This window comes from Ochotona curzoniae, unplaced genomic scaffold, assembly GCF_017591425.1.
Source record: "Ochotona curzoniae isolate NIBS_2020 unplaced genomic scaffold, NIBS_Ocur_1.0 scaffold_3835, whole genome shotgun sequence".
NCBI classification, from domain to species: domain Eukaryota; kingdom Metazoa; phylum Chordata; class Mammalia; order Lagomorpha; family Ochotonidae; genus Ochotona; species Ochotona curzoniae.
Window position 1 is genome coordinate 28423822 of NW_024467114.1, and position 13564 is coordinate 28437385.

The 13564-nt window shown below is 44.3% G+C and overlaps 1 protein-coding gene across 2 annotated transcripts in view; it reads right to left on the reverse strand.

Moving 5' to 3' along the window:
• Window positions 1-13564, reverse strand: part of STK31 (serine/threonine kinase 31) — a 58588-nt gene that overhangs the window by 9010 nt on the left and 36014 nt on the right. For both annotated transcript variants that reach the window (XM_040965002.1, XM_040965001.1), the window contains exons 17-22: window positions 13452-13532; window positions 8177-8302; window positions 7467-7592; window positions 7211-7297; window positions 1687-1836; window positions 380-502 (exon numbers count right to left, since the gene is read on the reverse strand). In XM_040965002.1, coding sequence (XP_040820936.1) covers window positions 380-502; window positions 1687-1836; window positions 7211-7297; window positions 7467-7592; window positions 8177-8302; window positions 13452-13532 — 693 coding nt within the window. The remainder of the gene's footprint in view (window positions 1-379; window positions 503-1686; window positions 1837-7210; window positions 7298-7466; window positions 7593-8176; window positions 8303-13451; window positions 13533-13564) is intronic.

The window sequence follows — 13564 nt, forward strand, 5'->3', positions numbered from 1 at the left end:
AACCAGCAGACAGAAAGATCGATCTCCATCTCTCTCTCTCTCTCTTTCTCTGTCTCCAGCTTCCCATCTTTCCATATTAAACAAAACTAAAAACACCATGATGTTTATATATGTGTATGTGTGTGTGTGTGTATAAATTGGCTTGAATATTATATTTATTCAATATATTATATATATTCAAGCCAATTTGCAGAAAGGACATAATAGGTGATAAGAAGTATTAACAGTGTATGAAAAAATTTCAAAAAATATTTTTAACTAAAAATCTACCACTTCTCTTTATCCATGGTAATACATTAAAGGAGAATCACTACAAAATCATTTTATATACTGAGATATTTATGAAAATGATTAACCTATTTAAAAACAAGTAACATACCCACAGTAAAAGGCAGCCATACGCATATAAGTCAGAACTTGCAGAAGGAGGTTTTCCCATTTTCAGTTCAGGTGACATCAAGCTCAAATCACCAACCATCATGTTCACTGCAGCACGCTGGCTCTATGAAAACAAAAGGCATTAAATGCTTTACAAGCAACACAGTGGAGGCTACCTTCCATGAAATTACCTTCATTTAATAGGAAAAAAATCATCTGAAATTCTCCATTCTCTTGTTCCCATATATCATCTAAATAATGTTTCCAAAAAACTGAAATTGCACAAAGTATTTTCTTTCCATTCTAACATGTCAAGGAGGACCAGGGACAAGGACAGGCACACAACGGCTGTTACTTCCTGCTCTCCCTTACCTGCTGTGCCCCCACAGGCTCTCACCTCTTTCAATCTGAATCAGCTGATTTATAAAACGGAAACCACATCCACCCCTGCTGGATGAAGGTAGCCAGCACAATGCCCAGCACAAGCACTAACTGTAAACTGGTTCTTTGCTGCCAAGGACAGCAACCATGGCATTAACTAGGAGACTGTCAGAAATGCAGAATATTCAGCCCAGAAATGCTGATAATTGTTTTAAGATTTATTACATTTTTTTAAATGGAAAGTCAGATATACAGAGAGGAGAAAAGACAGAGAGGAAGATCTTCCATCTGTTGATTCATCCCCCAAGCAGCTGCAACGGCCAGAGCTGAGCCAATCTGAAGCCAAGAGTCTCTTCTGGGTCTCCCACCTGGGTGCAGGGTCCCAAGGCTTTGGGCTGTCCTCTATTGCTTTCCCAGGCCACAAGCAGGGAGAAGGATGGGAAGCAGGGCCACCGGGATTACAACTGGCGTCAATATGGGATCCCAGTGTATGCAAGGTGAGGACTAGCTGCTAGGCCATCGCACCAGACCCATGTAATCATTTTCATTTAACAAGCTCCCCAGGCCAATTCCCATGCTCCGTAATACCTGAAATGCAAATGTCTTAACTACAAACTGCTTTTGCAATTTCTTTTCCTGCTTAATACTTCAATCTGAAAGTAGTATAAAGACAGCAGCAAAAGTAAGTTTAATCACTATGTCAAAGCAAGTAATTTTAATTGGAGATTACAACCATGTAATGGTTATAATGGCAATGGTAACAGTTAACAACTGAATATAAAGGAGGAAGAACAACCCCTGAAGTAGTCACACCTGTAATTGTGCAACACACGACACACCCTAACTGAAGCCACAGACACTTCACAGGCAAGCACTAGGAAAATTACCTGAAGCCTAAAACCTATTTGTAAAATCATGGTATTTTACCACAGATTTGGTGAAGTCAAAATCTCCAACAATTCCCTGCTCACGGTTTACAGCAAACACATTGTTCTGATGCAGCGATCCATGAATTATGTCAGCCTTGTGCAATGTGTGCAGGCCATGGGCGACACCTTTCATGACTTTCAAAGCTTCCTGTACAGAAATACACACAAAAAAAAGTCAAGAAATGGCCATATCATTTTTAAAGATTTTTTTTTATTTGAAAGACAAAGTTACACAATACAGAAGGAGAGAAATCTTCCATCTGCTGGTTCACTTTCCAAATGGCCGCAATGGCCGAATCTGGACTGATCTGAAGCCAGGAGCCAACAGCTTCCTTCAAGTATCATGCCGCATGGGTGCAGGGACCCAAACACTTGAGCCATCCCCCGCTGCTTTCCCAGGTCAAGAACAGGGAGCTGGATGGGAAACAGAGCACCCTGGTCTTGAACCAGTGCCCATATATGATGCTGGTATAAAGGAGGAGGCTTAGCTTGCTACACCACAGCACAAGCTTTGGGAAAATCATTTTTATACATGAATCTTTAACTTTGAAATTACTCCAGATTTGGAACAACCATTAAACCAACTGCTCCAAATGAACCCCTAGCAAGACTATAACAGAGAATTAAAGATCAGGTAAAGCCTTGATTATGCAACTGGTAATGTGTGCACATAAATATACTTAGGTATACAAATAGATTCATATAGATAAACATATTCTTTAGTCTCTCAGAAGCCAGATTAGCAATAACCATGTGAAGCACCCAGAAAAAAAGAGACTAAACTCGTGTTACCAGGAGAATCAACAGTTACTGTCAAAATGTGCTAAAAATTAAAGCCACCACTTAAGCACTTAGAAGAGTACTTCAAAAAGCTAATATCAAAATAAAGATAATGCACATTTTCCATAAACTTCTTGGAAAGCCCTCATGTGCTGTTTTAGGCAACATACATACAAGTTCAAGCTCAACAACTACCAGCTTGAGCCACGCAAGCAGAAAATAACTAATTCCAAGGTCAGGCAGCTCCTCAGGCAGTCACTGGCCGCCATGCCAGGAGGGAGAATCTTGCCCTGCCCGGTCAGGAGGTTGCTCGGGCAGCTGCCGGCCGCCATACCAGGTAGGGAGAATGTGGCCCCACCTGGGTCAGGCAGCACACTCTGGGGACTTGGGGATCGCAGGTGTGAGGGAGCGGTGACCTGTGGATTGAGGTCCAGGTGAAGAATTACTGCTGAGAGACATCCATGGATAAGGTCACCTTATATGTAGGTGAAGAATGACTCCCGAGGGACTCCCAACAACAAGGCCACTGTACTTGCAGGTAAGCAAGTAGACTGAGACCTGGTGGTTTGGAGGGGAGAGACCAGAAGACTTTTATGGGTCAGATCAATGTGCCAGCCCACATAGCAGTCTTCAGCTGGGCTTGTCAGCACAGAACACTGCTGGCCACCACATGCCAGCCCACATAAAAGCTAGGGCTAGGGCCTGGTGCAGTAACCTAGCGGCTAAAGTCCTTGCCTTGTACACGCCACGATCCTACATGGGCACCAGTTCATGTCCTGGCAGCCCCGCTTCCCACCCAGCTCCCTGCCTGTATCCTGGAAAAGCAGTCGAATACAGCTTTGGAACCTTGCGCCTACATGGGAGATCCAGAAGAAGCTCCAGATTCCTGGCTTCAGACCAGCTCAGCTCCATGACTGTTGTCACTTAGGGAGTGAATCATCGGAGAGCAGGTCTTCCTCTCGGTCTCTCCTCCTCTCTGCATATCTCACTTTCCAATAAAAAATAAATACAAATCTTTTTTTAAAAAGCTAGGGCTGGGGCCTAGTGGTTAAAGGTCCTCGCCTTGCACGCCTGGGATCCCATATGGGCGCAGGTTCTAATTCCGGCAGCCCCGCTTCCTTTCCAGCTCCCTGCCTGTGGTCTGGGAAAGCAGTCGAGGACGGCCCAAAGCTTTGGGAACCTGCACCCGCGTGGGAGACCCGGAAGAGGCTCCTGGCTTCGGATCGGCATAGTATCGACCCGTTGCGCTCACTTGGGGAGTGAATCATCGGACGGAAGATCTTCCTCTCTGTCTCTCCTCTCTGTATATCCGCCTTTCCAATGAAAAAATAATAAAAAAATAAATCTTTAAAAAAAAAAAAAGCTAGGGCTGGAGACCTTTCTGGCAGGGCTAGATCCCAGTATCTGACAGTGAGTGTCAGATCAGGGGACGGGTCACATTAAGACTAGGCCATGACACTAAACAGCACATAAAAGAACCAAGTCTGGGGATAGATCTATGGGGGATATGTGAGTCTAACCATTTGAAAATATAAGTCTCACTGGTAAACTTAAGCGTTGGGGTGGTGATGGGTTGAGCTAGGCATGGCCATGGAACCTGCCAACACTCACGGGCACTGGGGCTGAGAACAGGCTAGGCAGGAACAAGCTGCAGCACCAGCATGTGCACCCTAAAACAGAGTGTGGGGCAGGCTGGGCTGCAACAGCCACCAGCTTATATAAAGGCCGGGGTAGAAGAGGCAGGCTATGCTGCGTAAGGACATAGCACCCACTGGCATGTGTGAGATCTGGGTCTGGGAGTGACCCAAGTGGGGAAACCTGAGAAACTCCCCTAGTGGGTTACAACTCTCGCTGATGAGCATGTGATCCAGGCCTGGGTGTTGGGCAGGCTGGGCAAAGCAGCTCCATCCGTTGGCAAGTGTGTGGGTTGGTTTTATAAAAGGGCAGACCAGGCAGCGCCGAGCAATCTTAGTCCATTGGCAAGTGCAGAAACCAGGCTGAAGTGCAGATCATGCCAGGCTAGGTTATCACACATACCAATTGCATGAGCCAGGCATAAGAACAGACTGTGCAGGGCCAGGTTACAGTACCCACCAGCAAGAGTTGGGACTGGGGCCTGGCCAGGTGAGGCCAGGCTGCAGTATCCAATGGCAAAGGCCAAGACAGGTGAAGGACTACACCAAGCTGGGTCAGAGCAATCACTGGCACATGCTAGAGCTGGGACTGGGAACAGGCCTGGTTGGGGAGCTAAGGGGACATACTGGCTGGGTTGTGGCTCCCACTGGTGAGCATAAAACAGAGAGGTCAGAGAGGGAGCTACTATCTGTCCTGAACATGGCTGCAGTGTCCCTTGGCACAGGTTTGGACCGTGTCTGGGATGCACCAGACTGGGATAGACTCCAGCACCCACTAGCACTCATGAGAACCAGGGAAGGCATAGGATGGACTAGGCTAGGTCTCTGCCTCTGCTGAGACATGCATGAGCTGTGTCTGAGTATGGACCAGGCTTAGCTGGGCTGTAGCACTCAACAATAAGAACTGGAATAAGTGAGGGCTGATCAGGAAAGACCGTTGTTCTTGCCATGACGGGAAATAAACTAAGTAGGGCTGGCCCATGAACCCACCAATGTGCACAAGATCTGGCATTGAGAGAGCTTCTGATGGAGGAGCTTGGGGAACTCCTCTGTCAAGACACAGTCCCTGCTGGTGAGTGCAAGAATCGAGAGGGGGAGCAGTGCAGACGAGGCCAGGTAATGGTACCCATCAGCACACATTTCTGTTCTGGAGTGAACCAAGCTGGGCCAGTTCATACATTTGCTGGCAAATCCAAGAACCAGAATGGTGTGTGGGTCATGCCGGGTTGGACTACAATACCAGCCAGTTTACATATGTGCTGGGACCGGGGGCTGAGCTAGACTAGGCTGTAGCCCTCACCAGCATGAGTCAGAATTGGGAGTGGGCCAGACCAGACCAGGCTACAGCACCCACTGGCAAATGCCAAGGTGAGGCGGGCCATGCCAGACTGGGCCACAGTGCCCAACCAGCACACGTGAGACCCAGGAGTTGTGGGAGAGATCCCGGTAGGGTGCTGTGTGGGGCTCCCCTGCTGGACCATCACTCCCACTGGTGAGCATGAGAGCTGGGATCAGGGACAGACCAGACCAGGCAGGGCTACAACACTTGTTGCCCTCATGTGAGCTGGATTGAGGGGAAGGCCAGGCTGAGTTTGACTGTTCCTACTGGTGCATGTAAAGCCAGAGTGGGTGTGGGTGGGCTGGGGTCCATCTCAGCATCAGCTGGCTGATGCTGGCACGAGGGGCAAATTCTGTCAAGCTACACTGCAGTACCACTTACAGAGTGCAAGATCTGGGAGTGGGGCTGGGGGAGTGGGGCTGAGGGGGTGAGCCCATTAGGGAAACAGCGAGCACCTCCCTCTTGGGTTGCCACTCCCATTGGTAAGCATGAGAACCAGGAACTGGGACAGGCATGGCTAGACAGAGAATGGCACCAACCAGCACATGTGTGGGCTGGATAGTGCGACTAGTTGGACTGAACTAGGCTTCAATGCCGACTGACACGTATGAGAGCTTAATGGGATATGGGACACACAGGACTAGTCAGCTGTACATATAGACAGCATGGGAACCAGGGGGTGTGCCTGGTGGGGATCACTCCAACTAGGCTGCAGCTCCCACTGGTTCGCATGAGGGCTGAGTGTGTGGTGGGCAGGATTGAGCTGGGCTGCAACACACACTGGTTTGCATACAAGACGGGGCTGGAGACAGAAATGACCCAGCAATTGCAACCACCAATGTGCGCCTAAGTTGACTGAGGCAATGGACTGTTCCAAACCCTGTACTGGCAAGCACAACAACAATCAGGTCTGGGATGACTTCAGATGAGCTTTCTTTGGAGATTTTCCCAAATGAACCACTGGACTCAGAACTACAACCATGGAGAGAATTGCAGGTTCCATGATCTGACCATGGAGTTCATGTGTCAGAGCTGGGCCTCTTCAGTGTCTCAGACGGAGCAGTGGACAGCATATCCAGGTGCACACGGAGGATATGGCAGTATATTGGAGCCTGCACAGGACACCTGGTACCATAACAGAAGACAGAGGACAGAATAACTTGATCAACCACCCCAGCCAAGTGTGGCAGTGAACATCTTGGCAGAGATTCTAAGATGGACTACATCAGCCAGTGGATTCTGAAGAGATTTCATTGTGCTTGCAGTGGCAAGATCAGCAGCAATTCAGAACTGTTGAACAACCAAAAGCACTTGAGCAGGACCCTCAGAGCATGCTCCATATCAGGGATCCTGGGATGGTTAGGAGACTGGGTGGGCTTCTCCCCTTATCTCTTCCCCTCCCCCAACATACTAATAGAAAAAAAGAGAATGTGGAAACAATTATCTCACCCATCTTCCTCTAGTCCTTGATCCTTCGCACCCTATTACGTAAAAATCATCAAAAATAAAATTCTGAAAAAAACAAACTAATTCCAAGTTTCAATTCTGTCTGTCACAAAGGGACCCCTTGTAAATCAATCTCTTCAAGTCTCATTTTCTCCTTAACATAAAGGAATAATTCCTATCACAAGACTCACATGACAAATCAACAGAATAGCACAAGTCAAGATGCTGCCCCAGGGCATGCTATGCCATGCCATGCACCCTTACTAAACATCAAGAATTGATTTCTCATTAACTACACCCTTGTCAACAGTGTGTTTACTCACCTCTGAAGTTAAAGGCATGATGGCCTGTACAGCACTCAGGCTTGCCCGAGGATAGTAAGGAACCACCAGATAAGCCATGGGGTCCGACTAGAAGGCAAACAGAGAATGAGAGACTCAAAGGCGCCTCAGTGATTCTAGAGGGCAGTGTTTGCTTATACCAAGAAGGAATCAATTGCTGGTCTAAAATTTGAAACTGAAATCTATTTTAACTGAAATGCTTCCTTCAACAGATATAAACAGAGATGTAAGAACTTACCTTGCACAAAAACAGGAATTTCAGGGGCAGGAGCCCGGGCTCTCCTCTAGCTGCTCTCCAAGCTCTGTGGTAAGCAGCTGCTCGCTTAATCACCCTGGCTTCCATGTCCACATCAACAGAATAACCCTGTTACCAAAATCAGAGACAATCGCACAGTCAAATGTCCACCAATAATTCATCTTTTTAATTAAAATATGACAAATAATTTTATGTAAGTTAAATGACACCTAGTTTTATTTTTCAAGTTTGGTAAATAACTTTTCCATCTGCCTTGAATGCTGTAACTTGGAAAGAAAAATTATATTCTACCTGTAGCTTACTACAGATTCTAGAATGGGTAGCAACTAAGGCCAAACTAATTATCTTACAATCAAGATTAAGTTTCCCCGATCAATGACAACAAAAAGCCGAGTGCTGGAAATACTACTGAGATTTGCAACACCAATCGACTACAAGCGATCATTTTATAAGGCTTTTCAACAGAATGCAGTGAGTTTGCCCAAAGAGCGAGAGTGAGCACACTCCATCAAAAGCAAGGACCATCTAGGAAAGCGAGGGAAACTTAAAGCCAAAACCCATTCTGGTAAGCAAACTGAAAACCGGAGCATTACACCTGTCAACTTACGAACTTCAGAAAACGTGTTGAGAAGTAACACCCTCAACTCCCACCTGTCCCTCTGCATTTCCCACCAATTAGAACCGCTGCTTACCTTTAAAAGAACCATCTGCCCATTCATCTCAGAGCAAAGCAGAGGATGCTTGCGGCTAAGCTCCTTCATTGGTTCAGCATCAAGAATGTCACGTTCTAAGCTCATAGTAAGAAGACCACCAGAGCTCTAGGCACAAGTTATTTATTACACTTGAGTAACCCAAACAATTACAGCACCTCTGAATAATCAACACAGTTAGTTAGCATGCTATCAGAAAAAACAGTAAAGAAAAAAAAATGTTTTGACATATTGTACTTTTTCCAATTCTTGAATTTTGAACTCTTCCCACTCAAAGTGTAGCTACCATACAAATTTAATACTGGCTAGAGTTCCGATACACACAGGGATGGGTGGGCACAAACACTTCCAAACAATCTGCAAGTTTACTTGAGATATCTCATGGGTTACTACACTAAGGAAAATAAGTCAGATGCCAAAAGACAAACACCATATATTCTCCCTTGCACATGGAAGATTAAAAAAAAAAAAAAAAACAGTTGATCTGAACTCAGAGATGCCTACAGGCTGGGAAGGGTAGTGGAGGCGGGGGTGGTGGGGCACAGAGGGAAGTCAGCTAATAGCTACCAAAACAGAGTCCAACAGAAGTAACCAGTCGCATTGTTTCACAGGTGGGTGACTACAATTCACAACAACGTATTGTATAAAGAACTGGATGAGGAGTAGGAAGAAGTCTACCTTATTCAAAACCTAACTATGAAAAGTACAAAATCTGTTCCCAATATGTTAATTTCAAAAAGGTTTAAATGGCCCAGCATGGTAGCCTAGAGGCTAAAGTCCTCCTCGCCTTGCACAAGCCAGGATCCCATATGGGCACTGGTTCTAATCCTGGCAGACCAGCTACCCATCCAGCTCCCTGTCTGTGGCCTGGGAAAGCAGCTGAGGACGGCCAAAAGTCTTGGGATCCTGCACCTGCATGGGAGACCTGGAAGAAGCCCCTGGTTCTTGGTTTCGAACTGGATAAGCTCCGGCCATTGCATCCACTTGGGGAGTAAATCAGCAGACGGAAGATCTTCCTCTCTGTGTCTCCTCCTCTCTGTGTATCTGACTTTATAATAAAAATAAATAAATCATTAAAAAAAAGTTTAAAAATTACTAGAGAAGGGGTGGTGTGTGCAGCCTATTAAACCACCACTAATAGTGCCAGCATCTCGTATTAGAATTCCACTTCAAATTTCAGCTTTTTAACACTTTTTTTAATTGAAGAGGCAGATCTTCAGAGAGGAGCAGAGACAAAGATCCTCCATCCAGTGATTCATTCCCAAAGTGGTTGCAACAGTCAGAGTTGAACCAATCTGAAGCCAAAAGCTTCTTCCAGGTCTCCCATGTGGTGCAGGGTCCCAAGGCTTTGGGCCATCCTCCACTGCTATCCCAAGCCACAAGCAGAGAGCTGGTAGGGAAGTGGAGCAGCCAGGACATGGATCAGTGCTCATATGGAATCTTGGTTGCACGCAAGATGAGGATTTAGCCACTAAGCTATAGGACCAGGCCCACCTTTCAACTTTTGAACCAGGTTCTTGCTAATCTGCTTAGAAAAGCAGCACATGGTTGCCGAAACACGTGGGTCCCTGCCATTCACCTGGGAGACCAGAAAAGAGTTCCTGGCATCCTGGCTTCAGCTATCCCAGACATCTGAGGCAGTAACCAGCACACGAAAGATTTTTATTTACCTATCTGTCATTGTATCTTTCTCTTTAACTCTCCCCCTCTGTGTGTCACTCTGCCTTTCAAATGAATAAATCTTTTCAAAGAAAAAATAAATGGAGAAGACTTGGTTGGTTCCAATGGCAAGGCAATAAATGGAAAGCTATCAGCATGGTCTGACTGGCTCACGCTGTGTGTCTATACACTGAAGTAGTACACTGCACTCCATATCACAAGTGAATCTAGTTTTAAATAATTAAATTTTTAAAACTTAAATCACATCTGGTAAAAAGGGGAAAATGATAAAAGGTAGTAAAATCAGAATAAAAGCCTAAAATTATGTCTACTATGAAATCATTCTAACACCTCTGTCTCGGCTTTAAAAGTACTCAGAAGTGAAAATGGGCCATTAGTGAATGTTCACTCAGCCATCTAGTGGGGAGGCATTAGACACAAGAGACTGAACTGTAACTGCCTCTTTCACTCACAAAACAAACAGAACCCAAACTTCAGTAACACAGCTGGAAGAACCCCAGCAGGAGCAGTGGTGGAAGGAGAAGTTTCACACAGCTGGTTTTCTGTGGTTGCCGGCTGTCTGCCAGCCTCACAGTAACAGAAGCTGCACATTTTACAAAGGGATCCAGGAGCTTCTCCTGGAGGTAACTCAACACAAATCAAGGATTTAGAGATCTTAGCACAGCAACTCTGAAGGACATGCAATGTGCTATACTAAGTTGGACAAAAACTGACAAGCAGGAAGCTTACACACATCAGAGCAGCAAATCCGTCTCCAAAAGACATTTTTCAAGCCATGGTCCACCTTCTTGCTAAAAGCACCCAATTCTTGTGCGGAAGCTGATAGGGACTATGGTGGGCTTGATTCGATTCAAAGCTCCTTTCATCTACTGGTGCCGTAGGGTGGCAGGTAAAGCCACTGCCTGCAACGCTGACATCCCATAGGGGCTCTCGTTAGGGTCCTGTTTGCTCCACTTCTGATCCAGCTCCCTGCTACTGTGAGTAGGAAAGCAGCAGAAACTGGGTCAAGTGCTCATGTCCCTGTCCCACAGGGCAGACCCAAAAGAAGCTCCTGGCTCTTGGTTTCAGCCTGGCACAGCTCCAGCCAATGCAGCCATCTGAGGACTGAATCACTAGATGAAGATCTCTACTCTCTTTACATAACTCTGCCTTTCAAATAAATAAATAAATCTTTTTTTAAAATCAATAGGCCTTCTCACCAAAGGCTCCCATACCAGAATTTATAGGAAGAAACAGAGTTGCTTGGCCAATTTTCCCAAATGAAGCTGGATATTGTATGGAATGAAAGAACTCTGTGGGTATTTTTAAATTCTAGATCTCCCAGAAAACTGTGTAATCAACCAGCCAGATCAAACCCTGATGATTCTGACAAGTGAACTTGACCCAACAATTATGAACCAGGTTCACATGAAAGATGGGGCTACTGCATAGGGTACCATTTGTCTCGACAAAACCTGGATCCCAGCTTCTGTCACAGACACCGCACTGTTCAATCCTTGTGCATACTTGCTGAATGGAATCAGCTGGAACTCAGGGGACTATTCCATCACTCCAGATCCAGAATTTTCTTGTATTAGCTTATAATCAAACTTAAGTCAGCCCTGCTACAATGAATGAGCTGGTCAGGCAAGTTGGGAAGGTCTTCAGGCCAGGGAAATCTGTGACTACCTTGTCATCGGAGCTCTAAATGTTGCTAAGTGCCACCTTCATATCAGAAGATAGAAAGTTTTAAGCATCTTGATTACCAGAGCGCTATGTCAATAACTGAAATATTGCTTTTACCAGTCTTGCTAAGCAGCAGCAACAACAGAAACATCTCCCTTAAGAAGAATGGAGAAACAAACAAAAAGAGAGCAGAGGGTGGCCGCCATTTCTAACCACTTTTCCAGGAGCCATGGTTTCCATAACTACCGTCTGTTGCTGTGCAAAGCCGGAGCTTTAAGGACAGTCAAATCATTCTGAACCACAAGCATTATTTATCAAGGAGTAGACATTTTGCATGAGTGTTCTCTTCTGGGCTTAAGTGTTCTAGGATTCCTTAGTGTGAAACTACAGTGCAAGCCAAAAAAACTTTTTTGCTATATGAAACCATATTTGTGAGAACAATATAATTCACTTTAGATGCAGTATATTTATACAAGTATCATTTTAAAACCCCACAGACCCAAGTGTCATTATCATGAGGCGCATGCCTCGGTCTGACCTTCTAGAACTGCTCCTTACACTGCCTCAGGACTTTACCTCCACTTTCAAGAATGTTATTTTCTACTACAGGTAATAAAAACTCCTACTCCACATAGAGGTTTTTTGCAATAACAATTAAAGCGCTTCTTCACTAGTTAAAAAACATGAAAATGGTTTTTCAAATATTCTAATTTTGCCAGACAATTCTCTCACTGGTGAAAGTAATAATTTCTTACCCTAATATCTAATAACCAACATTTGAAACATTTAAAATCAAGATTTTAGCAGGAAATTTAAAGTGTTTTTAGTACATTTAAGTAATGCACAATACATAATCAACCTACAAAAGGTTCTTAAGCATACAACACAGTTAAATATCTTGCTGTCATCAAATGTTTCCATAAGCCTTTTATATTCTTCTATAAAACCCATTAGCATATTTCTAAAAATTAATTTCAAAGTCTACTAGGCTATACATATTCACTTACCCATATGACATGAGTCTTTAAACTAGACTTAAATAACTGCAAGAAAAAACTCACATCATTTTAAAGACAAGTTTGTAAAGACTTTCTAGTCATTGTAGGAATTTTAATACTACATATTTAGGAGGTTAAGTCCACATATTTATATGAATACTCCACACTGTATTGAAGCTGTTCTCATGGGCTTAGTGACATTCTTAATGAGGAAATTCTGTCTTTAACTGTGGGTTCTGCACCTGTGTCCTCAAAAAACTGCAAATCAAAACTATTTTTCATTGATTCTGTAGTGAACAAGTACAAACTTTTTTCTTCATCGTCATTCCCTAAACAATATTATTTATGGAGCATTCATACTGTACTAGGTACTATACGTAATCCAGAGATAACGGAAAGAAAGTGGGAGGGTGTGAACAGACTACCTGTAAAGGTGCATTTTATGCAGGAGCCTAGGCAAAGCGCCCAAAGTAGCACCTTTAAACATTGCCTGCCCCAAATACCATCCCCACCTCAACAGCTCTGCTCTCACCAACCTCTCCAGCATGTTTTAGAAGCCTGATTTAACCTGAAAGACACTGCTTACTCTCTTCATGACCAAGAGTACCCTGTTTTTATGCCAATTCTTAAAATAGTAGTTGAAACTATGTTATACAGACATTAAAATAAATGTCATACAAAGTATTGAATGAGGATGTGGAAAACAGAAAAGCATACAAAAAAGTTAATTAGCATAAAATTAAACTACAAATAGCCATACTATGTAACTTTTAAAAATAGTGCTGAGAAAGGTCCTATCAAAAATATTCTTTGGGAACATTTTTACAATAAGTATATCATAAAAGTAACATAATTAGTATCAGTACTTCTTGACACTCTCCACAGAACAGTAACTCAAAGCAAACAAAGCTTACCATGTACTTAAGCAATCCTATTTCAGGATAAAGCAGAGGCAGTTCAGGAAACCATTTCTGTGCCAAGCTATTCAGTTTCTCCTAAAGTTAAAAAATACACTTTTTTTAAACAG